The sequence below is a fragment of the Corvus hawaiiensis genome, chromosome 5 (assembly GCF_020740725.1).
Source record: "Corvus hawaiiensis isolate bCorHaw1 chromosome 5, bCorHaw1.pri.cur, whole genome shotgun sequence".
Classification (NCBI taxonomy): domain Eukaryota; kingdom Metazoa; phylum Chordata; class Aves; order Passeriformes; family Corvidae; genus Corvus; species Corvus hawaiiensis.
The window spans coordinates 28,646,178-28,673,624 of record NC_063217.1 but is presented as its reverse complement, the minus strand read 5'-3'; the positions used below and the strand labels follow the sequence as shown (position 1 = coordinate 28,673,624).

The window sequence follows — 27,447 nt, the reverse complement described above, 5'->3', positions numbered from 1 at the left end:
GTGGGTCATGATAAAGGCAGACTAACAGGTGAAGTCAAAAGCTGTGTGCACAAGCAAAGCAAAATAAGGAATTAGTTTGCTCTTTCTGTTTGGTAGGCAGTTGTTCAGCCATCTCTAGGAAAGCAGGGCTATGTCATGTATGATGGTTACTTGGGAAGACAAATGCCGTAAACCCAGATGTCTCCCCCTTCTTCCTTTCCCCAGCTTTTATTGCTGAGCACAGTCCCATACAGTATGGGATATCCCTTAGTTCAGCTCTCCCCGCTGTGTCCCCTCCCAGCTGCTGGGGCACCCCCAGCCTCCTCACCAGTGGAGCAGAGGGAGATAAAGAGAGGGCCTGTGCACTGTGTAAGTGCTGCTGAGCAATAATGGGCACATCCCTGTTAGCAGCACTGTTCTAGTCAAAATCCAAAACACAGCACCATGTGAGCTGCTGTGGGGAAAATTAACTCTATCCCAGATAAAACCAGTACAGCAGTTGTGTTAAAAATTATATACTTGGAATTTTACATGATCAGTTTTTCCAGTGTTATTTGAGCAGAGATGTACTTCAGAGCCCTGAAGAACAGAAGTGTTAGTGTCCCCCCTGCTCTAGAGTAGAATTTTCAAAGTTGCATTGCCTTTTAATCTATAACTTCCCCGTGTATTAGAAGGGTTCATATTGTTTATAGAGCTTCTATTCAGACAGTTTTAGCAATTGGCAAGAATAAATACATAGCAGGCTAATGGAGTTTGGGAGCATGTGCTTTAGTGAACTTAAGTTCAGGGCATCTTCTTTAATACAGCTCTAGTTCTCAGAGATTTTCATGTTGCTAATATTCAAAGCCCTTCATGCACAAAATCTAAAGGAGTTCTTTAGGTTAGTTACTGTCATGCTGGTTAAAAGCAGAGGCTGTAGCCAGTTGGAATCACTACACTTACAGTATCTCAATATGTATTCAGCTTTATTATACCTGCTTTCCATTTCATGTTGCCTGTGTGCTTCATCAAGCATATAGCCTATTACTTTGTTTATTTTTTTTCTAGCAAAAAATCAGCTAGAATTCTGTTGCCATATGCTGCGAGGAACAATAGATCCAAAAGAGCAACCTACATATGAATATGTAAAATTTATAGGAAATTTCAAGTGTTTGAATCATGGTAAGTAATTTCAGCAGTGTTTGAGTGGAATACTTAGGCAGCTCCGCAGCTAAACTGGCTTGGGACCATGGTGCAAAATGTAGGTAAACTAAAATCCAGCTTTCAAAAGAAGATCTTGAAGCAGAATTTTATCACTTCTGTATTGGTGTAATGGAAAAGAAGAAAAACTGCCTATCAGGTATTATGGGTCTGTGTATTTGAATGCAAAACGTAGTAATTATGCTTAATGCTTTCAATTAAAGGAAACTAGTATTTTGTAAAACATTTTTTAAAAGAATGTTAGAGGAATTTAAGTAAATGTTTTAAAATAAGGAGCCTGAATTTAGTTCATCATAAGCCATATTTAAGCAGGCGTCTAACCTGAAGATTAGTAGTACTGAATACCTGCAGCTCTCATTACACAGGCAACTGGGAAGGAAAATGTAGGTTTTTCCCCCCATTTCAGTTCTGTGCTTTCACTTGACAAGAGTTACCACTCAGATGAGTGGGTGGGCCAGTACCGTTTTCTGCACTGAGTTGCTACTCCCTACCATTGAAATTATTTTTATTAGCTATGTATAATATTCTTCGTCTGTGCTGCACCTCTAATCTGTTTGGCCTGGCTGTGCTGACTATTTACTTGGGAAGCCTGTTTTTGTGTCCAAGTGGGATCTGCAGTGTGATCAGTACTAGATTCTTAGAAAGATCACCCAAAAATATTATGAAAACCAGTATGTTGTAAATAAATCTGTGGAGTTTTTATCTGATACCACTATTTTTCTCACAAAATGGGAAGAGGTTGAGTCTTAATGCAAATACAGTTATGTAATATTATAGGAAATACAAGAAACAGTCCTGAAAAGGCCGAATATAGTGCTAGTCTTGGAATGAGGAGTTGGGAAACTGCAGACCTATTGGTTGCAATTTGATATTTGGAAATACTCTGGAACAAATAATTAAAATATATATGAGTTTCAGGAAGCTGCAGGGAATTGAATGGCAACCACTGTGGATTTTCCAGGTAGAAATAGCATCAAATCAGTTCAGCTTCCTCTACCAAAGAGTAACACACTGTATGGATAAGAGGATAAAGCACAAATAAATGATGGACTTTTCAAATATGGTTTTGTTATCATATTCTGTTCTCACAAACGTATAAGGGAAGCACATGTTAATTGAAATTGCTTGAGAGTAGCTGCAGAAACTGATTGGAAAGGTTACCAGTGTTCACCGTCAAAGTGCAGTTTTAATGGACAACTTCTGGATTTGATTGGTATTTTCATTAATGTTATGAACAATGGAACATAGTTTGAAGTCATGAAATAGTCCACTAAAAACAAGAGAAGAATTCATCCCCAAATTTAGAAAAGAAATTATTTTGGTCTAAAAACCCAGAAAAATTGACTAAGAAAAAATGCAAGTTACTATGTTTAGGAATATCAAACTATATGAACAAGGATGGCTACAGCAAGCTACATAGCAGTCCTTTAGGAAAAGGGGTTACTGTGGAATGTAAACTGAATGTGACCAAATCACCTTGACCAGCCACCAATCTGAAAATGCAAAAGCCTTTCTAAAATATAGTCAAAACCACCTGAAATAATCCCACTGCACTTCTTAGCACTTGCATGTCCTCATCCAAGTTTTGATACTTATTTGTCAGAAGTAAAGAAGTTGGAGAGAGTTCAGAGTAGAGCAACAAAACAAGTAGTTTATAAATCTAACTTACAAGGCAAGATAAACTCTGAAGAACAAAGGACGAGGGCTAAGATAAAGAGGAAGGAAACTGCTTATTTTCTTTCTGATGGAAAGAGCAAGGAGCTGTAAGCTGAAATTGCATGAAGAAACTTTAGTAGGAGTTCTAATCTAGAGCTGAATTAAAACCAGTCAGGCTTTGAAAGACCTCACAGTGTTTTGAAGTTACCATCTCTGGGCCTTAGTAAAGATAAAGTAAATTGATAATGGATGGAAATGAAAGATAAGGTTAATCTGTTTTGAGGTCTAGTCCATCCTTTGCCTCCTTTTGATTCCATCTCCGTGATTCAGTAAGTGGAATTTGTTCTCAGCTCAGTATCCTGATTCTTTCACATCTGTAATTGTGCCTTTGATTGTTCTGTTACTTGGTATGTCTTCAGCATGTGTTGCTTAAATGTGATGGAAGTCTACAAAGTAAATACTTACCTCAGAGTTCAAAAGAAAAAATTAGCAAAACCTGATGCAAAAGATAAATTTTAAAGATACTTTTGAAGAAAGTGTAATCCAGTCATTTTTACCAGTTAGCAAGGATTAGAACTGTTATTAGTTTCTTAAAAACACTTTGTCGGTAATAATATCGTATTAACTGTAATTTTAGTTCTTTGAGTAAGTAACTGGATGGTCATGTTCCCATTACTACTCTGTAACTACTCCTATTACTGTGTTATTATTCCTGCGCATATAAATGTAGATATGTAGCATTTTTCTTAATGCATGTTAAGTTACAAGCAAACCGCAGATAAATATTGGGCCACTTGTCTTGTGATATTACTGCCATTTTCCTCCATACTTATATTGTCATCTCCTCTGTCTGCCCTCAGTTCCCAACTCAGCGCACAATGGTTTTGAAGGAACTATTCAGAGATCACACCGGCCTTCATATGAAGAAAAAGTTTGCTTTGTAGCAACAGTTAGATTAGCTACACCTCAATTTATCAAGGTATGTACAAATGAAATCACTTTTATATCATTCTTAAATGGACTCTAAATGGGAAAACTTCAGAGAGAATGCAAACAACATTTAAAATATTCATGGAAAACCATAAGGAATTTTATGATATGAAACTGAAAGTGTCTGTTTCTTACTTCAAATAGGCTAAGTTTTATGCAAAGTATCAAACAGGTTATGGTGAACATTAATTCTAAATAGGAATATAAAAGAGAAATATGCAAGAAATAAATTTCGAGGAAGTCCTCAGGAATATAATTTAGCAAGATGAACTTAAGCAATATGAAAGATTACATCAAGGTTCCACTTTCACTGGAGAAATGATTGATTTAGTTGGAACTCGGACATGAATTTTTTGTTGCTGGTGGTCTTTCTGCAGTTTGACACAGAAGTAAATCTTGGAGGGCTTAAAGAAAGCTTACATTACTTGTCAGTAATGAAGAGTTGGGTTTGAGGTAATAGAAATCTTTTGTTTCTATGCAGTTATTCAGTAACTCAGTGGTTTAAACCTAACATTTTGCTTAACTACTAATGTACAATGTGAAGGTGCCTTTCCAAGCTTAGAATTGGATGCATATGATACTTGTAGTTCAGTAAGTATAATCCTGTTTCTCTCCAAAACCAATAAAAATAAATACTCAGGATACAGTACAGTATGGTCAGTGATTGTGATTCCATTATATGTTTCATACAAATATGTGAATCAAGGTTCAGGATAGTCTGCTATCTAACGTTTGTTTTTGCAATTCAGTTGTAAAGTAATGCCATGAAGTGCGTGTAGCCCAGTGTTAAGCTGTTGTCTGTAATACAAGAACTCTGAACATTTAAACAAGTTTAAAGCACTGATGATGTCTTAAGCTGAAGACTGTTGGTGGTAGCTTCTGAAGGATGTGGTTTATCTACTTTGCACTTCAAAAGCATAGTAGGGAGCATGTGGAGAAATCATAGAAACTTCTTCAGTTCTATCAGGCTGAATAGGAATTTTGTCTCTCCAGACTTGATGCCAGAGAAAGTTTGTTTATTTTTTCTAAAACTATGGAAATCTTTCATCTGCCACTTTACTTCTCATGCAGGTCTAAAAAATATGTTTCCTGTTATGCCTACAGTTGGTAGAGATGTTATATGTGGGATTTTTGCCTCATGAAATAATTGTGGAAAAAAGACCAACCTGACATTTGAGAATGCTTTTGTCTTTTAAAAAAGTCTGACAGTTCATAGTAAATCTTCTATGTTTCCTCCTCTTGGAAGCTGAGGAACATCCATTTATGATCTTCAAGTGTCTCAGTCTCCTGCAGGCGAAAACCTTACAGATTATACTCTGGCCAGAGTTTCATTCCTGTATCTGAACCTCTAAGCCTTCAGTGTCCAAGGAAGCTTCCACGTTACAAAAGTTTTAAGATCTTTCGAGACTTTCAACCGGTGCTGTTCATTTGGGAAATCTTTTGAAGAAGACTAACATAAGAGTGAAGACTTAATCTGGCAATACCTTTTTATACTCGTGATGCCTTCTGTTATTATTGAGGCTAGCATTGACTAGTCTTTAGCGAATGAGTGTATGTCAGGAATTTTACCATCCCAGTAACTTCACTAACAAATGCGCAGCCAGTAATGAGATGTGTGTTCTAGTATTGCCTTATTTAAGGTAGAACTTTCCTGCTCATCTGTCACTTATTCTCTTTCTTTCAGTTGGTATATGGTTCTGGATTCTTTATTTTTTTTCCTTGAATGTAATTTCTCGGGATATGCAATGCTTTTTGCATCTTTAAAGTTCATATTTTTCTTTTATGCATATGACCCTACCACTTTCGTAATAAAACATGTCACAAATTTTGCTCCGTAGTGAAGGCATTTGGTTCTACACATTGTTTAAAACATTTGTCTTGCATTTTGGCTAGTTGATGTTTGCATTCTATCAAGAAGGCAGGATTAATCCAGCTGAAAAGATTCTGCCAAAATACTTTTTGTTACAAATGAAAGTCCTTTCTTTTCTAGATGCCTTGTTGACAACTTCAACAAGACGCCTTGTTGAACAAGCTGGCTTCTGCCCAGGGGTATTTTACAGTGGAATATCTGCAAATCATTAATATAAATGCATTGAGTAATTGGATACTAACCTGCTGCCATTTGCTCTCTAACCATGATGTTTTTACTGTGGTTTTACTGCTTGCACTTCAGTGATTTTTACTTTTGTTTTGACTTGCGTCAAAATAATTAGATCAAAAGAAACAACAAATCAAAAGTATATCTCAAGGATTATACTCTTGCTCTTTCATTTCTCTTACTTTAGTATGAGTGGTGCTTTATTAAATGCTGTAATTTTAGAAAAGTAGGTGAGCTTTGGGTTCTAGGGGTAGTTTCAGATTTGAAGCTTAAATCTTGCTAACTGGAATTCACATCAAGAGTCGTAAATTTGTGCCCAGAGTTGTTTAGCTCATTGCCTTCATCTAATTCATCCATCATTTTCTCAGTCACTGTCTTTAGATTTTACAGTGATGAAGGTGAGGAAAAAAACATTGCCTAGGTATGGTCACTTTTTCCTTTCATAGAAAGAAAACTTAGATCTATTTAAAAAACTGCAAAGTATCCAATTAAACTCTTTGGATTATAACCCGAAAGAATGAAAAGAAAGGTCCCTCTGTTAGTCTTATACTGTATTTTTCTGCAGGACTGCTTTAGTTACAGATGTTTGCAGGGCAGCAATGTGCTCATCTGTCCACACCTACGAGTATTCTATCAGTGTAGCAGCAGCTTCCACATTGCAGTCTTTAGGAAACTCTTGTAACTGATTGTCAATAGATCCCAGGGTGTTCCTGGCACTGGAAATACCATTGCAAGCTCCTACAAATGACAAATGTGTGCATGTGTCCAAAAAAGAAAGATTTACTTATCTCTAATTTTAATGTAATTCTTTGAGGGATACATTTGTATGCATGTATTCCATCACCCATCTTCCTTCTTGTAAGGCAGTACTAGAGGAGTTTGCAAAAGAATTGACTGGCTTGGGGTGCGTGGTGTTGTGACTGTCTCTGCATGAGGCACAGTACTTGGTGGGGCATCTTTACCTTTCTCAAAGGGGACAGTAGAAGTTGGCTGACATGCTCTGAATATGTTGGAGTGGAATATGTTTAGAATGATGTGCAGAATACCTTGAGGTTTTGTTGCAATGGAAATACATCACTCCCTTTTCATGAGTTCTAAACATAAGAATAGTATGTTATTTGTAGTACATGTCTGTGCACAAAAAAGATTTAGAGCACTTTGTGTTCACTAAAGGGAAGAATCCTATTCCTAAACTCAGAGTAATGTGACCATCTTGCTAGTGTTGGGTTTTACCCATTATAAACATGGACTATAATCAGACTGTCTGGTGGGAACGTTTCATCTCTTCTTTTATGTGTTCCAATTTAAAAGCATAACTGCTATTGATTTCTGCTAGTACTACTGTGTTTGTAGATACTGAGTTAATCTCATGACATGGTTAGTCCATTTAAATCAACTGAGTGTCAGCTTGGCACAGTTGAGATTAGATTCTACCTCAGTATTATGCGTTTAAACAAGCAAAACCAATGAAGCAGTCTAAAAATAACATTATAACTATTGTGGAGTTATCTACTAACTTTAGGTAAGTCTGAATTTTGACAGTTTATCTACTAGAATAGAGCAGTTTTAAGAGATTTTTTTTTTTTTCCTTTGTAGGAAATGTGCACTGTTGAAGAACCCAACGAAGAGTTCACATCTAGACACAGCTTGGAATGGAAGTTCCTATTCTTGGATCACAGGTGCAGTTCCTTCTGTGTAGTAGCAATAGCAGCTGAATCATACTGCTGGCTGTAGTATTTGGTGTTCACTAACCTGCATTAACTACTCATAGCTTGTGTTGAGTTTAATTTTTTTTTTCAGAGACATACTGTAAACAAGACAGCTTATATGATTAATTCTGGTTTCTTTGAGAGTCTTTTGTGTGTGTGAAAATAAAATGACATTGATTTTTCTATTAAATTAGGGCACCTCCCATAATAGGTTATCTTCCATTTGAAGTTTTGGGAACGTCAGGCTATGATTATTATCACGTGGATGATCTAGATAATCTGGCAAAATGTCATGAGCATTGTGAGTACAACTAAGTCACTAAAATGAGCAAGTTTGTTAAATTGTACAACTGTTCTGCTGAAATTTTGTGATATTTTGAGTGAAGTTTGACACTATTATACTGCTGTTCCTTATCTTTGTTTTTCTTTTGAAACAGAACTACAAAACACATTTAATTTTATCTTATAATTCCAGGGTTTCATTGTGGTAAATTGGAGTGCACAGCTCTATGACTAATACTTTTTCAGTTCTTCCAATAGCATTTAAAAGGCTTTATACTGTTTAATAAGTGCAAAAATTGGTGGAAAATTTTCAAACCTGTTCTTGATAGTGGTTGTAATACTGGATTTAGACATGGGTTTGGGCTATACGAACCTGGGAAATAATGTTCTTTTTATGTAACCGGAGTATTTACAGCTTGGCAAGACAGTAAACTTTATTCTTCATCTTTATAGTAATGCAATATGGGAAAGGGAAGTCATGTTACTACAGATTCCTTACAAAGGGACAACAATGGATTTGGCTGCAAACACATTACTATATCACGTATCACCAGTGGAATTCCAGGCCAGAGTTTATTGTCTGTACGCACACTGTTGTAAGGTAGGTTACTTTTTAAAGTAATCCTACTGGCATGGGAGCTACCTTGATGGTATTTTTGGAAGTAGAGAAATTATAGCAGCGTAAAGAATCACTGGAAAACTTCCTGGGATACTTTATAAGCAAGGTGGCTTTGAGGAGTTTGGTCTTTGAGGTATATTTTTTAAATCATCCCGCAATATAGTAGTCACACTTGGTTTGTTCTTCTAGCTATGCAGAAGTTAGAGCAGAAAGACGACGAGAACTTGGTATTGAGGAATCTCTCCCAGAGATAACAGCAGATAAAGTGAGTGTTTTATACAATTTTATTTTACATCTTCACATACTAAAAATTATACGCAAGCAAATATACAGCAGCAAAAAGTGGTTTGTCTCATTTGTCCCTAAATAAAGTAATTATTTGGTCTCTAAATAATATGACTATTTAAAATGATCAAAGAAGTCTAGAAAGAGTGTTGAACTGTACTCTGCCTATAATGTCCTTCTCTTTTCAGGAATAAATGTCCATGTAGTTATACTATAACACGGTAGCACCCATAAGTTTTTATTAAGATCTGATTTCTGCAGCATTAGATTCCTAAATAAACGTTCCCCTTACTGGAAGTACCCAAAATCTGAAAAACCAAGGTCAACACAGAAAGTTGACTTGAAGGAATTCACAATAGGAAAATAGGCACTGTTTAATTCAATGACTCTGTCCCACTTCTTAGAAGTATACAAAATTATTTTTGAATGAATGCCCTTGGAAGCTCAATGCGTGTTATAAGCTTGTGGATATGATCTGTCATGTTTTAGTCTGACAGTTCAGAAATGTTTTCCTTTGGCACTTTCACAAGTTTCATCTGTTGGTGCTCCTTCTAGTGGAACAAACTTATCCTTTCCAAAAGAATAAGCAGTTCACTCATTACACTGTTATTCAGAGTGAATTGAGGGGCTAGAGAAGGAGGTCAGCTCAGTAGTCAGTTTGTGGCCTGAGTCTGCATGCGTTTTGGTTTCTAGGCTTATATAGCTTTGGTTTCCAAGGATAAAAGCCTCAAATGGAAACAGAGCTTACAGCCATCAAACAGGCCAGTACTTCTGCACAGTCACCTGTGTAAGGCAGTTGATTAGAAACAGCAAGGTCTGAGATATTTTCTAGCAGAAATATACATTGTGTGCTGAATTAAAGAAATAATTGTTATTTATGTGTGTCTCTTCAGAGTCAGGACTCTGGGTCTGACAATCACATAAACACAGTGAGTCTCAAAGAAGCACTGGAAAGGTTTGATACTAGCCCTACACCTTCTGCTTCCTCCAGGAGTTCGAGAAAATCTTCACATACTGCAGTATCGGATCATTCGTGTAAGCACCAACTGTTGAAAATAGAATTGCCTTCTATTGAAAGTGAAAGCTTTCTCTACTTAATTAAATGTGTAACTGGCAGTTAATAATCATTTTATGAGAGGTGTGCAAGTGAAAACATCCTTTTTGATGGTTCAGAGATCTGCAGACTACTCTGAAAAAGACTTACTTCTAAGAGTACAATATCAGACACTGGAACACCCCATTTCAATCCATCAGGTTGCACTACTGGTGGATAGTCGGGGGGGGGGGAAAAAAAAAGAGTCCAAGCCTTAAGAGTTTTTTTATTCATTAAAAGCTTCCTGTGATTTGATTATTGCATTACAGAATTGAGATAACTATTAACATGTTTCTTTCTGTTCTAACTCTCAACATTGTCAGCAACACCAACTAAAATGACAGTGGACACTAGCACTCCTCCAAGGCAAAGCTTATCTGGTCATGAAAAGACTGCGCAAAGAAGATCATCTCTGAGCAGTCAGGTAACTTCAGAGAAAAATGTACTTAAACAGTGTAGTTCACCTTTAAAAGCTATTATTAAATCCATATAAGCTTTGTTTTATTTCTTCTAAAAACACAGTTTAAACTGTAAGAGTTTTGCATGGAATACGTCTCTTAGAATTGCCTCATCAATATGCAACTTTGGTACACTAGATTTTAAAGGAATATAATAATTAAGCATATATGTATTTAGGTTTTGTCATTAGGATTTGCAAGAATGTGAATGAATCTCTGCTTTCACTCACATGGAGCTTCTTTCTGTGATTCTGGATTTTTTAATACACACACACAAACGCACATATATATGTAAAATTGCCAGTGTAATGCTGTGTGTGTGTCCCTATAGAGAATTCATACAAATTGATGACTAAGAATATTAGTGAATACCTCTGTATCCTTTCTGAAATCCTGATAGTATGAGAAAGTGTCATGCTTCATGTACTTGGTGCTCATTTTCCCGTTGAACTAATACATTCACTTCAAAAACAGAATGCTTATTAAAAGATGTATTTCTAAAAATTGTTAGTTTAAGAATAAATCAAAGGTGTCAACTTCCAAACTCGTTGAAAAAGTCTTTCCCTTAATACAATTAAGACTTCTAAAATATTTATAGTTGTAATTTCTGTTTTATACCTACTGCTTATATATATATTTTTAGCAGCCGGAAAATAATGCGTATATTATGTAGATAATCAGTTGCTTTTGTTTTCTTAATTCTCTAATAATTAAGGCTAGATATTTCAAGAAACAATTTACTAGTTTCTATCATATTTTCATATGATACTGTTTTGTATTTGACACTTTAAAGAAATACTTCAGGTCAAGTATGAAGTTCATTCTCTTATGATTATGGAACAATTTTTTTAATCCTAGTCTTTAAGCTCACAGTCTCTTGGACAACCAGTAACACAGCCAGCAATATCTCAGCCTGCCACTCTACAGCTCCAGTCTGGAATGACTCAGGTATGGATTAACTCAATTTATTATTATTTTTTAAACAGTCTTGTTCTCCTAGAGAATAGCGTTCCCCTGGAGTAATGGGCTGCCTGTGGCTTGGGTGCAGGTACTGTTCACTGAGTGAAAAACAGTTTGGGTTGCCAGGCCTAGAGAGTGGTGGTGAATGGAGTTACGTCCAGCCGGCAGCCGGTCACCAGTGGGGTTCCACAGGGCTCAGTACTGGGGCCAGTCCTGTTTAACATCTTTACTGATGATCTGGACAAAGGGATTGAGGTCACCATCAGTGAGTCTGCAGAGGTAAATGTAAATCAGATGTACCGAATTGGTAGATGACACCAAGTTGGGTGAGAGTGTTGATCTGCTGGAGGGTAGGAACGCTCTGCAGAGGCATCTGGACAGGCTGGATCAATGGGCCGAGGCCGATTGTATGAGGTTCAGCAAGGCCAAGTGCCGTGTTCAGCAAGGCTAGGTGCTGGGTCCAGCACTTGGGTCACAACAACCCCCTGCAGTGCTACAGGCTGGGGGCAGAGTGGCTGGAAAGCTGCCCAGCAGAAAAGCACCTGGGGGTGCTGGTCAATAGCAGCTGAACATGAGCCAGCTGTGCCCAGGTGGCCAAGAAGGCCAGTGGCATCCTGGCCTGTATGAGCAATGGTGTGGCCAGCAGGACCAGAGCAGTGATCATGGCCCTATGCTTGGCACTGGTGAGGCCACATCTCAAGTGCTGTGTTGACTTTTAAGCCCTTCACTGCAAGAAAGACATTGAGGTGCTGGAGTGAGTCCAGAGAAGGGCAATGGAGTTGGTGAAGGGGCTGGAACATGAATCAGACAAGGAGTGGCTGAGGGAGCTGGGGTTGTTCAGCCTGGAGAAAAGAAGGCTGAGGGGAGACCTCATTACTTCCTCTCTACAACTTCCTGGAAGGAGGTTGTAGTAAGGCAACTGTTGGTCTCTTCTCTCAGGCAACAAGGGACAGGGTAAGAGGAAATGGTCTTGAGTTGCACCAGGGAAGGTTTATATTGTATATTAGGAAAAATTTGTTTACTGAAAGAGTGGCCAGTCATTGGAACAGGCTGCAAGTCATGGGCACTAGCTGCCCAGGGAATTGGTGGAGTCACCATCCCTGATGGTATTAAAAAGCCATGTAGATGTGGCACTTACAGACGTGGTTTAGTGTTGGACTTGGCAGTGGTGGGTTAGTGATTATCCTTGGTGATGTTAAAGTCTTTTCCATCTTAAACAATTCTCTGCTTCTATATTCTGAATATAGTGTTAATTTCTCTTTCAGAAATTGAGTCCTTTGTTGCCAAATTCATCTTTAAAATTATTATCTTGAAATGAGCAAATTCCCTAATTTGACACTTTTACTTCATGTTTTTCTTCCTGTTATTTGTGGGGATATAATTTTCAGCCATGCGCATTAGCAACATAGACATAAACATAGTTAAAGCTAAAATATTTTAGGGCATGAATTTAAAAATCCATCAACTCTGCTGGTAACTTTCAGGCATATGCTTATAACACAAGGGTGCTTGGTCTGTGAAATGCTTCTAATAAGAACAGGATACAGGTATCGAAAGGTTATACTGACTTGGGGCCTGTAGCAGATGTCTGAGGAGGAATAGAAGTGGCAAATAGTTTCTCTGTGGGCTCAGCCATCAGCATTTTGTGATTGAGGGTATTCCCAAGTTATTTTTATGTTTTAGCTCTGGGTGAATTTTTTTTTTTTTTGAACTGGCACAGTTCTAATTTTTAACATGAGAGAGCTTTAACATCCACAGCACCATGTAAATTACTAGGGCTACATATATATGTGTGTGTGATTTGGACACACAGTCAGTTTCTCATGCTATGGATATTTTTAGTTCACAAATTCTGATGCATCAATTAAATGTTAACTCTGTGACGTTTTCATACTAATGAATTGGTCCTCAGATTATGGTTTATTAGTAGTGTAAAGAGCAGTGCTTGATTTCTTTGCTGCTGTGGAGGACTGTATTTACCTCTTGGAAATAAAATGTCATTTTTGCTCAGCTTTTAATTTATTCATTGCACTACAGCCTGTGTTTCAGTTTTCAGCTCAGTTAGGAGCTATGCAGCATCTGAAGGACCAGCTAGAGCAGAGAACACGCATGATAGAGGCAAATATTCATCGGCAGCAGGAAGAGTTGCGTAAGATTCAAGAGCAGCTTCAAATTGTTCATGGTCAAGGACTCCAGGTGAGTTCGTGTATCACAGGTTTCATCTGTAGAGAATTTAGGCATCTGAAATGTGTCTTGGGCACCTAATTGCACAGCATGATCCTCCATATTCTCTGTCAGCTGCCATCTGGGCCTAATATGTCTAAAATCCATAGTATGTGAAGCTGCTGTTCCAGAGGTACCTGATGTTTTGCTTCTGAATGTATCTGGAAATGCCCCAGTGTTAAGCAGGTCAAGCTTAGCTTATGACTTAACCTAAATAAATGTAGAACGATGGAGTGGTTGTTAATTCTTGCAAAGTTTTTCAGCCATTAGAATATTAATCCAAAATCTTCAAGATGAGCATCTCTTTTTTAGCTCTGAGGGTGTCAAATCCATGCTTTTGTTTCTTAAACTGTCCTATCATGCTGAGTGGCTCTACTGTGCATTGTAAACTTGAAGGAGTTGAGCCAGAAAGACAAGAAGTCTAGAGGATGCATTACTCAGTCTAGCAACTGACTACCTGATTTCTGATTTTTTTTTAACCAGTATATATTTTTCTATTTCTGTCATTGTCTTATCAGCTGTATTTGGAAGAAAATAATTACCCTATTGGATTTTTCTAGTTAAAAGACCCAAACAAAAAAAAGTGATCACCTCAAACTACGATACATTTTAAGGAAATAATTTAATATTTTCAGTCTGGATTGTGACTAAAGAGTAGAAAAAATACTTCATGGAAGTATTGAGTATGTTGCTTAAATTCTGTTGAAAGAGTAGGAGTTTCTGGCATGTGCCATTTTCAGTGTTGTGTGATGTCTAGTGTAAACATGCCAGCAGTAGACTGCGTTATCCATGTCTCACAGGGAGAGATTCACAGCTCTCTTCCCTTGCAGTGAGGAGGGACCTTGTTCAGGAATGTGAAAACTAGAGAGAATACTTCAGTGCTGCACATTCTGCCTTGTTATAGGCTCGGGCCTAACTTTTTGTAAAGAACCAAATATTTTTGTGCTGAATTCTGTTTATTACAACAATTGGAAAGTTCAGTATAATCATTATGATTTCCTGATTGTCAAGGAAGATTATGTTTTTGGGGCTATGCCTAGATCTACTGATTCAGAGATTTCCTTCATCTGATTTAGTGTTAACTGCTGAAGGGCCTACAAATAGAAGTGTGATCTCAAATATGTTTTGTCTTTAGATAGTTGTGGACTACATTACTAGTTAGTCTCTAAATGGTACTTTTTCTGAAGGAATAAATACTGAATGTTAATGTTTAGAACTGTAGAAAATGAGGATTCTGATTCTTACCAGTTAGTGTCAAGTCTCTGAATACTGACCCTATAACTTGTGGAATTTTTTAAGATGTTCTTGCAGCAGTCAGCTTCTGGACTCAACTTTGGTTCTGTGCAGCTTCCTTCTGGAAATTCTTCAACTGTTCAGCAGCTTACACCAATAAACATGCAAGGCCAAGTTGTTCAGACTAATCAGACTCAAAGTGGGATGAACACAGGCCATATAAGTACTCCACACATGATACAGCAGCAGCCTTTGCAGAGTACTGCAACACAGGTAAAATTCTATTACTGATTTTGCTGGATAGAATATATGCTCAAAACCACAGCTGAAACACAACAGCTTCCCTGACATTCCCCTGTTATGAATGAATGTTTGAGATTGTTGAAAAAAATTATCGGCAAGGGTATCAGCAAAAGCCGAATTTAATATTAAGTGACAGCACGACAAAGCTCCTTGGCAAGATTCACTCTACTACTTACAGGGCAGTTAAGGCACAAGGAAAAAACAAGCAGCAACAAAACCAAATAGAATCCAGGCAATCAAAATGGAAATGAACAGAGAACTATCTAGGGGAGTATATGTGTGTGTGTGTTTTGGTGCATGTGACAAAAGGACAGTGAGGGCAAAGATAAAAAAGGAACACAGCCTAAAAGCTTAACAGCACTCAAACTTAACAGTACTTCACTTAACTTAAACCTAGTAATTTAACAAAGGAGCAACATGTAACTCACACCTAACTTAACTTATACCTTAATTTATAACTTAACCATAGTAATTTAACAGAGGAACAACACTCAACAGCATTTTACCTAACTTACAACTTCAGAGTTATAATTAGCAACTTACTGAAAGAGCAACACTTGGCAAGACTTAGGTTATAACTTATGTTGAACTTAACAGCTTAGCAAAAGAACAACACTTAGAGGCGTTTAAGTAAGCTTATGTCATAAGTCACAGGCTTATTTACAGGCCTAACTTACTTGGATATCTAAGAAAGCAGCATTTCTCTCAGATTTGCTATAGCATATGTGCATGTGCATGCACACAGACATAGAGTCAGTACAAGCAAGGTACCTGTGAAAAATTCAGAGGTCAGTGACATACTCACTTTGATGCCTTTGCATCTCCCAACGGGCGAAGGGTTGGACCTTGAGGAGTCAGGGCATCAGCCCAGGACTTGTCCTTGTTCGGCGATTCTCCAAGTATAGCAGACCTGAGGGTTTGCTGGCTCTGAGAGGCGTCCCCCTCAGAGGGACATTGCTGGTTGCAGGCGCGCTGCGGCCCAGGAGGGCTCCAGGGGTCTCATTCTGGACTGCTGTTTATAGGGTCACAAGAGAGTGGACTTTAGTCATAGCAATGTTTCATCCTGACCACAGTTTGGGTCGACACTCTCTTTGAAAGTGTGAGAACAGGAAAGTTATGCCATTCAGGCAAGAAGAACAGTGTCCAAGACTGTTCATAAGGAAGAGGATGCTTGTTGGGCAGCACAAGTTCCTGGAAGCAAACCGTGCTGCTGATAAGCTCGGGAGGAGCTAAGCCCAGGTTCTTCAAGGCCGAGGCCTAACAAGCATTTCTCAGATCACAGTGTGGCCTGGAAAGGAGAAGGGGGGAATGCACCACGACATCCCCTCCCAAATTTCTTTTGAACAATGTCTGTTGAGTCATTAATTTCTTTATGTTTGAAGCTTTACAATTGAAGTGCATTTAGATTCTTGATAATGCAATTTCAGATCTTGTTTTCATTAAGACTTAGGTATGTAAATAATTATTAACAAGTAACTTTTTTGAAAGACCAGTCTCAAGAAAACTTTTAGCTTGCCTTTTTTTGAATGTGTGATTTTTTTTTTTGACAGAACATACACTTTCCATCAGATGCAATAGGTGTAGGACATCTATACTGTAATAGCCTTTTTCTTCCATGAGTTTATTTAGTTTCTTTCAATTCTGTGTATACTTCTAAAGTTGCAGTATCTTGTAGTGAATTCTACAGCTTTACTTCCTATGAAATGTGATTATGTTGGCTTTTTTCAGTATGTCATCCACCTCATATACTGGGAAATATATTGAGCAGCTCTCCACTTTTCATCTTCTGACTCATGATTTTCAAGTCTTCTGTCAGAGGTATCCCCATAGAAGCTGGTTCTTCATGCCAAACACTTCTAATGGGTTTGACCATTATGTGTATGGAGACTCCTTACACTTCTGATCTCTGTGGTCACCCTCCTCTTGTACCCTTTTCCACATTCCATACTTTCCTTTTGAGATTTATGAAGACACAGACTAGTGGTGCGTATTACCATCTCAGCAGTAGGCTAGTTCCAAACTTTCAAGTAAGAAATTTGTGACATTATTTGCACATTTTAGTCTAAGTTGGGCACAGAGACACTAAAGGCATAAAAAGAATTTTGAACAAACAGTTTGCAAGTAGCTGAAAAATTCAGGGAAAAAAATAATCTGAACAGGAGAAGATGTTAACGTAGAAATACCTGTGTACTTTAAGAATTCATTTGAATGGAAGAAAACCACTGGTAGTTTTGAAGTGTGGGCAGTGACAGTGAGGAGGACAGCTGTAGTATGTGACTATTTTCAACTTACTATCTCAAAATTTCTTTTCAGCATAATCAACAAAATGTACTTAGTGGACACAATCAACAGTCTTCTCTTGCCAGTCAGTCACAGAACACAGTCTCGGCACCTTTGTACAACACTATGGTGATTTCTCAGCCAACAGCAGGAAATGTGGTGCAGGTTCCCTCTAGCTTACCACAGAACAACAACCAGAATGCTGCTGCAGTAACCACTTTTACACAGGACAGACAAATCAGGTAAATCTTCAAGATGACTTTCTATAATGGTATGCTTATGCAGCAGCACCATATACAAAAGTAACTAAAGTAGCATTGAAAAGGTGGTGTGATTGTGTTTCAGCTGTATGGATACAACTCCCGAAACTAAACTTTGCCCAAAGTAACATATTTGCAGGCTTATCAAAAGCCATGTTGTTGTAGCAAAGTATGACTTTGAGAAATCTGCCTTTCTCAAGTATATGTGATGCTTCATGGATTTTTTTTTTCCTGAAGGGACTCCAAATGTCTTTTTCTATTGACAGATTTTCTCAAGGTCAGCAGCTTGTAACAAAACTTGTCACGGCCCCGGTAGCATGTGGAGCAGTAATGGTACCAAGTACTATGTTTATGGGACAGGTGGTGACAGCCTACCCCACTTTTGCTGCCCAACAGCAGCAGACACAGACTTTGTCAATAACGCAGCAGCAGCAGCAGCAAAGTCAGCAGGACCATCAGCAGCAGCTCACCACAGTTCAACAACCAGCTCAGTCGCAGCTGACCCAGCAGCCCCAGCAGTTCCTACAGGTAATGAATGTAGAGTTGTCTACAAATTTTTCCAAGTCCTGGCACTTTCAGCATGTTTAGGTTATCCAGGGTTGCTTTACTTGAAAACAAAGCACTTAAAATAGTAACCTGTGAATAAGCCTGATGCATGAGGTAAGTTTATTCTGTAGCTGTTCTCTAAAGTCCTATTACTTAAAGGAGAGGTGGTCTTTCCTGCAGTTTCACTCCATGCATTGTCCTATCTTACATCTTTTTCCCTTTGAATTGCTCTTAATTGACTATGGGATGAAAAAACAGGTACTTCCTTTAAAACAGTTTACATTTTCTTTGCATTGACATATTAATGCAATAAGGTATGAGAGATGATACGGTCTGGAAAGCAGCACACAGCCCAAAGCAAGACATGTCCCAATAACATGAGGGGTGAAATTCTGTCTAGGCTACAGGGGAGGCTGAGCAGCAAGTAACTTTGTAAGCAGAGAGTAGGGAAGAACCTTGTTGGAGTGGAGAAGGAAGAGAGATTGGGTCAAAAGAGAAGGAAAAAAAGCCCCAAGAAGTTTAGAAATGGGAACTCTCAAAAAGAAATAGAAGGTAGAAGGAATTGATGGGAAAATCTGTTGGCATTTGTTGATTAATTACTGGCACATGGGTCACCCAGCAGCTGGAGTTGGTGAAGGAGGTGTAGTGGCTGGAACACTAGAGAAGCAGTGCCTCCAAGAAAACATGGGTTCAAAAAATCTTAATTTGGCCTCTGATGTTGCCTTCTTCAAAAAAAGGTAAAGTCTTTTAAAGTGCAAATGTAGTTTGTGCACATTCTTAACATTGTTTTGACTACTCTGGGAAAGTCAATTTATTTTGTCTTTTTTATTCTTTAAGAGTATACATAATTAAAAACTCTTGCTTTGCAAGTGTTCCGTACTGTGTATGCCATTTCCACTAAATCTGGGATCCTCTGCAGAGGTGGAGTGTATAAAAATGCAGTAAGTATTTGGAGGCTTAACCTACATTTATAGGCACAGGGAATAGATGCAGTTCTGATTAGGGCTGAGTAAAATTTTCTTTCACTAGCATTTCAGCACTCATTTATGTAGTGGGAGACTTCAACTGAGTCAAACCAGAGTGCAGATTTGAATGTGTTCTCTGACAAGTCAGATAAATACTGTAACAACAGTGCTGTTTAGCAGGTTGGTAGTGTCTCTATCTCTGTTTCTAAATTTAAAAGTTTATACAAGTTTGACTTAATCCTGATCAAACAGATATGTGAAATATGAAGATCTCAAGAGGTCTGTAGGTACTCTAGAATTTCTTTCTAGGCAAAAGTCTAGTGTTTTTAATACAAACTGTTAAAGTGCTAGACTTCGAAGTGAAGCAAATACTCTTTAAAAAGGACAAAAGTGCCTTTTCTTCTGTTCACTGGGGCATCTTACAGTCTGATTCTGTAGGTGGAGCAGGTTGATGTACTTTACTTTCTGCTGCAGAACATTTCAGGATTGAGACGTCCTAGTGCATTTGTACCCATCCTTCATTGCTTTTCCTCAGTAATCTTTTTTTTGTTGTTGTTGTTCTATGAAGAATAATATTAAAACTATGTACCGTTTCCAGTAGTAATAAATCTCCTTCAAAGGGAATATTTGGGTCTGCAAATGCAGCATTTTCTTTGACTATGCATTTTGTCTATGGGGAATAAATGTGATCTGTGCCAACCATGCATTTCCTCAAATAGATTCCTTACGCCCCGCTATGTGCTATGCTTTTGTGGTTTGAAATGAAGACAAATTTCTGTGTGTTCCTACCTATCACCACAGAAATTAGAAAGACCAATTACAGCTGCTTTATTAATTGGTCAGATGCACTGCTTAAATGTATTAGTATGAACAAATCTTTGCATTGTTTGCTCAGCTTAACTGGCAAAATCTGAAGTTTATTTTGATTGAATCCTTTTGAAAAGTTAAAAAGCAGCTAGGCCTGTGTTTCTCAGCGCAGCAGGAAAAATAATTTTTTTCTGTTTTCGTGTTTTAGACATCCAGGTTACTTCATGGAAATCAGTCGGCTCAGCTTATTCTCTCTGCTGCTTTCCCACTACAACAAAGCACTTTCACTCAGTCCCACCACCAGCAGCATCAGTCTCAGCAGCAGCAGCTGTCACGACACAGAACTGACAAGATGACTGATCCTTCCAAAGTTCAGCCACAGTAGTGTGGGTGCTGCCTCTTCTTGAAGCAGACTGCCAAGAGGGGCTGCCCCACAAACAGTTGCACTGAAGCTACAGAGGTAACAGTATGAAGGCTTTCTAACACCATGGTGTTGAGATCTACTTCTAACTTCTGGAATCTGCTAAGAAAAGCCACAAGATGATGATGGGGACATGGCCAACTTCAAGAGTTGCCCCAGTTTCTGTGTTCTAAAGGATTTGCTGCCATGTTGTAATTTGTCCAGGTGAAATCTCCAAATGTGACTGAAATGAGAGTGATGCTGAAAATATTGGTATTTTTATCAATCCTGTACATTTTTAAAGCATTAAAATGGACATGAAGCAATTGTTTTGAATTAGCAGGAAAAAATGCCAGAAATATAGTCCAAAAACCATCTAATTTTTTTTCAGATGATTACAGGACAGTAAATATTTTGAAAATGTTGTGTGAAATCCAGTTCTCTGTTGTACAGATGCTGTAAAATATTGTGTATATGTCTGCATAAAAGGAGAAAGAGCAAAATATTTTATATGATGCATGAAAGTGTAATCTGTTATTTGTAGGTTTGAATATGTTTCCCTAAATTCTCACGCCATACTCAGACTAATGTTTTCCTCTGTTCTACCCTTTTGTTTACAACATGATGCATCATTATTTTCACCCTTAATGTGGGCACAAGTCTCTTGTTTGTGCTTTGTCCGTGATGTCAGGGTTTGTTCGGTGAGGTATAGTGTGTTGGTTAGTTGACTGCTTGAAGTTAAATTATTGATGAAGCTGTTTGAACTGGTGATCATGCATCAGGGTTCAGGACATTCAGATTCATGAATATCATCCATCATTTCATAATGAATTCATCATTTTATTTGAAAAATAGGAATTTGCACTGCTTTCTTGCGGATGGTTTGGAATTTTATTCCCCAAAGCTATCTTTTGATATAGTTCATAGTTGGAAATATTTATGTAAAAGGTTTAAAAAAAAATGACAGTAATTTTCAAGAATGTTTCAGTTATAGGAGTAATTTGCACAAAAATATATTTACATTTAATAACCTTTTGGGCACTTTTTAACCACTTTCTCTGTGGTGAGAATTGTAACTTGTTAAACCATGTTGGAATCTTTTTATTCTCCTTCAAAAATTAGTCAGAACTAATTCAGGGTCATTTTAACAACAACAACAAAACCCATAGTGCCTTGATTTTAATTCAGGTGATAATGTTGAACATCTTGAATTACAATGTCTTGAATCTGTAACCATTTTCAATTTTGAAGTCTTAGCACATTGTCAACCAAACTTGTGTATCTACTTCATAGATATTTCTGTATTGTGTTAATTTTAACAGTGGTCTGAGTTGAGACCATGAATATTTTTGACTGGTACTCCCCCTCAGACAGTAGCCAGAAATAGAGGATTCTCAAAAAATCTAAGATCTTTAAGGTAATACTCTTTAAAAAAAAAAAAAAAAAAAAGCAAACCTTAAAAGACAGGACTCTTTTTGCGGAAGGAAGAATAATAAGCTGATTTTTTTTTCTTAAATCATTTTCGGAAGCATTTAAAGTGTGTTTTGGGCGAGATCATGATTGTGTTTAACACTACCAGGTATTGATTTAAGAGATATCACTGAACTAAGACTTCAGAAGGCAACTTCACTTTATAAAGAAAATAAAAAGTTCCAACAGATATGTGCTATTTAAGTAAATGTTGGTAGGCTTTTATGGTACTAGTTTGTGGAAACCAGAACTTCGGAGGAAAATAAATAAATGCTGATAGATCTGATAATTAATTAAGAACAAAAAACAGTAAAAGCAGTTAAAACTAGTGCTAGGGAGAGAAAGCTGGATTAATCTTGAATAGTGAGGAGGAGTTGAATGAATGTAACCAAATGGTGATGGTCTATTTTGTACTATGGAACAGTTTGATTGTATTACTGGATGAACCAAACCCGCAAGAGGTAATACCAGTTTAGCCAAGCCTTTGATGCCGTTGGTTACGTCTTGGGGCAAGCCTTTGCCTCTGCACGTGTCCCAGCATAAGACCTTTGTTATTCCCCAGTCATAATGCAAATGTTTGGCACCAAAAAGCCAAGCAGTGAACAAGGAAGGAGAGTGTGAGAAACACAGTACCAAAGAGAATCAGATTGCTCTCTGCTCCAAGAAGCCTATTGCAACCTGGAGCAAGGAACAGATGCCAATACCAAACATAGCAAGGAACACTTTCCCTTCTTTAAAGGGATTTCTGGCATTCTTCAGACTGGGATAATTGTCAGAGACCTGTTTCTGTAAAGTTCTATATAAAGAAATCCTGCCTCCCTCTGCTATCCCTACCACTCCATTCCACCTGTTTCTATATGAAGCTGCGTTGACTAGAGGTCTGTGCTATCACTTCTTTTCCTAATGGAAAATAGGTTAGATACAAATTTATTTAACCAATTACAATGAAAATATAGCACTAAAAACGAAAACTGGGAGAGCTTTAATAGTGCTGTTAGAACTACTGAATAGTGGTAAAATAGGTGTATTAAGCTATTGTACTGAGAATTACAGAAATTAGGATGCCAGACAGTTAATGATGCAGCTTTTTATATAAAGCTTCATTTCAACTTCTCTTCCCATTCCCCCCTTCCCAAATACTCTGGGTGTGCTGCTATAGGTCTGTCAGTAAAAAGGCTAAACTAGGAGAGAGAAATTAGATGATGGGATAGCGTGGCTGCTGAAAGGGAACTATAGAAATGTATGCTTTGATCAAGAAGCTTTTTGTAGCCTCAGAGAGCGGTCATTCAATTACAGAACTACCAGCTAGCAGAGAAAGGATAGAAGATGGGGAAATTCTAAGGAACTGGAACAATACAGCACACATTTGAAGAATTCCTGCTGTGAATCAGGCAAACTTTACAAAAGCAAGTGTGTAGAACTTGGTCCAGATTGTGTGCAAGTATGCAGATGCTTTGTTCACAAGCAGTGACTAAAAAAATGTATGTTTAACAGGTCTGCAGCTTCCCCTGTTGCTGAATCAACTGTCCTTGAGTTTTAGTGAGAAGAGGATCAGGCCATTGCCTCTTTCTTAAGCAGCCTTTTGCTTCTGCCCAGCTCATTTACTACAGACTTATTTGCAACATCCTGATAAATAGCACGACAATGAATGCTGTGATGCTGCAGGTTCTGGAGCAGAAATGTTACAGAAGGACTCTGACAGAAGGGAAGGAGTCTGTTAAGGGGAGGATTGTATTTGTAAAGAAAGGGGCTGGTGATACATAATGGAGTGAAAAGGGCAGCATTTGCACAGAGTTTAGGAGACAGACATTGTCTGCAGTGGGTGAGGCTTTGAAGAAAAGTGTCTGGGATAACTTCAGAGAGAAAAAAGAATATAGCTATTTTTATATTATATTTAATATATATTATATTTGTATATAAATATGAAAGGATTCTAGTAGGAACTCTCCATATGCCTTCCACTTCATCTAGAAGGTTTACCTTCTGCACTACGGTTCCAGTGTGTCACCACCTTCTGTGGGCATCTTGCCTACTGCCAAACACCAAAATTAGTAACCCAGTATCCTTACAAGAAATAGGTTTCATTTCAGCTTTATGTAAAAATGAATAAAATAAAGATATATCAGGCAGTTTTTCACAGGAAGAAATTCTCTTAAGACTTAAATAGCACTTTCTCTTTTTTTTGTTGTTGTTTTGTTTTTTTGAGTAATAACAAGCACTTTACTGAAAAGACTATTTGAAAAACAGTTTATTTCTTTAGTCAGTGAAACTGTTAAAAAGTGGGGGCATCAAGGAATAACACATAAAACTGTCAAGAGAGACATTTCTGGAAAATGTTTCTTTATGGTGATCCTTTGAGGCTCAAAGTGCAGGATTAAAAAGGCTTCTAAAACCAGTTGCCTTTGTGTTTTATATGGCATGGGGAAGGGATTAGTGATGATAGCTTCCTTGGAAGGAGGCTTTTTAAGTTGCACAGTTGCCTATGAGAGAGAATCATCTGGAGGCTCATTTGCCTGCTCAGTAATTCTAAGTGTCCCTTAGGATTATAAATTGTGTGAGAATGGTCTGAAGGTTTAAAGATGTGGCCTTTTTCAAATGTTAGAAGTCGATTCAAGAATCATTTATATTTTCAGAGATTTAACCCAGGTATTGTTATGAGTGTTTTAAATGTCACGGCATCAGGAGATGTCAAACATGTCAGATTCATAAGCTTCTCTATTTGAAATAATTATTAAAATTAGATGTACAGTCAGAGGGCTGGAAAATGGTTATTTTAATTAAAAGGGAAAAGAGACTAGTTTTAATAATTAACCTTTTATTTTTTTACTTATCCCTGGTGGAAAAAATTGAAAAGAATGAAATGAATTTGGATTAAAAAAGACATATTTAAACAAATCATAGTAGATGAGACAACTGTGAGAGAACATTTGAAATTGACTTGGTTGTCCATGAGACTGGATAGTTGCTTTTTCACGATCATGATTTTTAACACTACATTCCTTGTCTTTTTCTTTTTTAAACAGGTGATTTTAAGCTCTGTGATACTTCATGCTATGCCACCTGCATGAATTTTGCCAGCATGATATGCTATATTCAAAGATATAAATAAAAAGGAAGGGGGGGGGAACAAAACACTGTGTCTGAAAAAAATACTTTATGGCCTAATACAGAGACCCCAGCTATGACTGAGAGATGCTGCATTAATAGACAATCAATCAATGGGTAATTATTTATGAAACATTTTTGGGAATGGTCTTAAAGGTGTAACTGCTTTGAAAGCAGTTGGCAAGTTGTCTTTTTCTAACAAGAAAGGTAAAAAATATTTATTTTCAAATATATCAGATTGAAATTTGAGTTTTTAAGCAGTGTTGATTTCACAGTGTCTTGGGTTTCAGTTTTGTTTTGTATTTTTTTAACTGGCATTAGATTTATATACGTAAAAGAAAACAAACAGAAAAACCCTAGTGCCGTTCATATTGACGTCAGGAAATGTAGATACAGTTCCCTGGTGTTCATGTGACCATTACTAACTGTCAATTTTTTAACTGAATAAATGTAACTCATTTAAAATTTTGCTTTCTGTAGCTTCTAAGGTTATAGAAATTTTTTTTCTGAGTTGCTTGATGTCAGTTTTATCCAAGTTTCACAGTGAAGCGCTCTTACCCTTCCCACGACTGTACCAAAGGCACTCTCTCTCCCCCACCCACAGAACTGACTTGTGAGAAGTTGCTTGATGTCACTTTTATCTTCTCTCCCCTACCCAGACAAATGACTTGTGAGATTTCAGTAAAAATGCATACTGTATTTTTTCCTTGTCTTCTCTCTGTATCTCTTTATAAACTGATGCCCCACTCTAAAGGCTAGAGACCTCTGATTTGTGTGTTTACATTACTGCCTTGGAATTTACACACACAGCACTGGATTGAGTGTGCACAACTTAAAACTGCTTTCACACCTTCCTGTCTACAGTCCCTGTTCTTGTCAAAGGATGGAGCAGCACTGCAGCGTGTTTGGATGGGCATAGCCCTTCCCTCACTTTCTGTCACAGGCAAAACTCCCCTCTCTTTAAATTGGTGCCACTCCCCTCCCCTGGCTATTTCTTCTGTTGGTGAAATGTCAAAAATTACTATTTTTAAAGTAGAGGTGGTCTGAAATGTTGGCTATGGCACTGAGCAAGGAAGCAGAGACTTGCATTTAGCAGCAAGCACAACTTGTTGAGAGCTGTGTGATAATATGTAACCTGTCAGGGTGGTCTGACCCTTTTTTCACTGATCAAAGTGCAAACATTAATAATTCCAAATTAATTAAATGTTCAAGGAAAGGAGGGTGGGAAGAAAATTCTGTAATTGAAACTGAATTCCTGGAGAAAATGATAAATACACTTAGCCATTTTTACAGTCTGCAGTACTTTTTTTTTCTGGAATACCACACTGGATGCCCAGAGGAAGATATTGAGCATTTGCCTTTGAGAATTAAATAATAGTTGTGCAAGCTGTATATTACTTCTATATGGCATGAGGCCCCCATGCCCCAGAGTGAAAGTCAGCTGTAAAAATGCTGTAGCTGTAATTAAGAACTGTCACCACCCATCAGTGATAAGACTGAGAGCACGTAGCAAGCACAATTGTCAGTTTTCTTAAAACTGAACTTTGGAAATAGGAGTGTATTTTTCCATAAATTTATCAGGAGAAAGAGTGGTAATTACAACTGCTGCCACACCTGAAGCAATGCTATTCAATGGCATTTTGCTGTCATGCAATCTTGAAAAACAAAAGCCATGCTCATATGAGAATGAAGCTGTTAAGTACTTGTAAAGATTAGCAATCCAAAGGTTAGTTGCACTTCTTACTCTCAGGCATTAGTGATATTAATTCCAGATCATTTCAGCTGTTTGAGGGTAACATATAATAGCAAGAGCCTTCCTAGAATTCTTTGTAGCACACAGTCTGTCACTGTCAGACCCTTTGGCACAGACATTCTCACTTGGGAAGTAAATTGAAGTAATCCCAAAGATACCACAGCTATAGTACGTGCCCACGTCAATGGGAAATGCTACGGGAACGTACATCTACATTAGCAGGAGCCTGGAGCTGTAACGTACCACAGTCATCTCTGGAAAAATGCCATGTCAGTACAGCAAGTGCCATTACATCATTATTTCCATGGCTCTGGAAATTAAGGATAACTGATTATATTAGGATGAAAGAGTCTGATCCTCTTGATTCAGTATCTTTTTTTTTTTCTAATATACAGTATCTGGGACAAACATGGAGGTACACTGAACTACCAATCTCTTTCTGGAAACATGTTTTAAAACCGCTCACATGAATCCAGTGGCAGCGTTCCAGAGCTAGCCTGAGCTGGAGGGGCAGCTGAGGTGAGGGAGAGCCTGTATGGCAGCAGGCTGCCTCTTACAGTGCTCAGGGAACACAGCCCCTCTCTCACTTCTGGTTTTCTGACTTGGTGTCTGACTCATAGATCTCAAAACAACAAGCCCAGGCACCAGCCCAGCGCTCAGACACCGTCCGGCATTACCCTAGGAAGAGCAGGCTTGCTCGTGACCTGGTACTGTACTTCAGTTCAACAGGTTTCCTTTGAAAAACTTTGTCCTGGCAGGATGGAAGATTAGAT

General features: G+C 37.8%; 1 protein-coding gene across 8 annotated transcripts in view; it reads left to right on the top strand.

Moving 5' to 3' along the window:
• Positions 1-25,674, top strand: part of CLOCK (clock circadian regulator) — a 68,429-nt gene extending 42,755 nt beyond the window's left edge. For 7 of the 8 annotated variants that reach the window (XM_048305204.1, XM_048305203.1, XM_048305202.1 and 4 more), the window contains 14 exons: positions 1,027-1,140; positions 3,696-3,814; positions 7,520-7,602; positions 7,827-7,933; positions 8,368-8,515; positions 8,723-8,798; positions 9,712-9,853; positions 10,235-10,335; positions 11,228-11,317; positions 13,367-13,525; positions 14,852-15,058; positions 17,402-17,610; positions 17,895-18,156; positions 20,155-25,674. In XM_048305204.1, coding sequence (XP_048161161.1) covers positions 1,027-1,140; positions 3,696-3,814; positions 7,520-7,602; positions 7,827-7,933; positions 8,368-8,515; positions 8,723-8,798; positions 9,712-9,853; positions 10,235-10,335; positions 11,228-11,317; positions 13,367-13,525; positions 14,852-15,058; positions 17,402-17,610; positions 17,895-18,156; positions 20,155-20,331 — 1,994 coding nt within the window. In that variant the 3' untranslated portion in view covers positions 20,332-25,674. The remainder of the gene's footprint in view (positions 1-1,026; positions 1,141-3,695; positions 3,815-7,519; positions 7,603-7,826; positions 7,934-8,367; positions 8,516-8,722; positions 8,799-9,711; positions 9,854-10,234; positions 10,336-11,227; positions 11,318-13,366; positions 13,526-14,851; positions 15,059-17,401; positions 17,611-17,894; positions 18,157-20,154) is intronic. The other variant, XM_048305205.1, reaches the window with a different exon arrangement.
• The last annotated feature ends 1,773 nt before the right edge of the window (positions 25,675-27,447 follow it).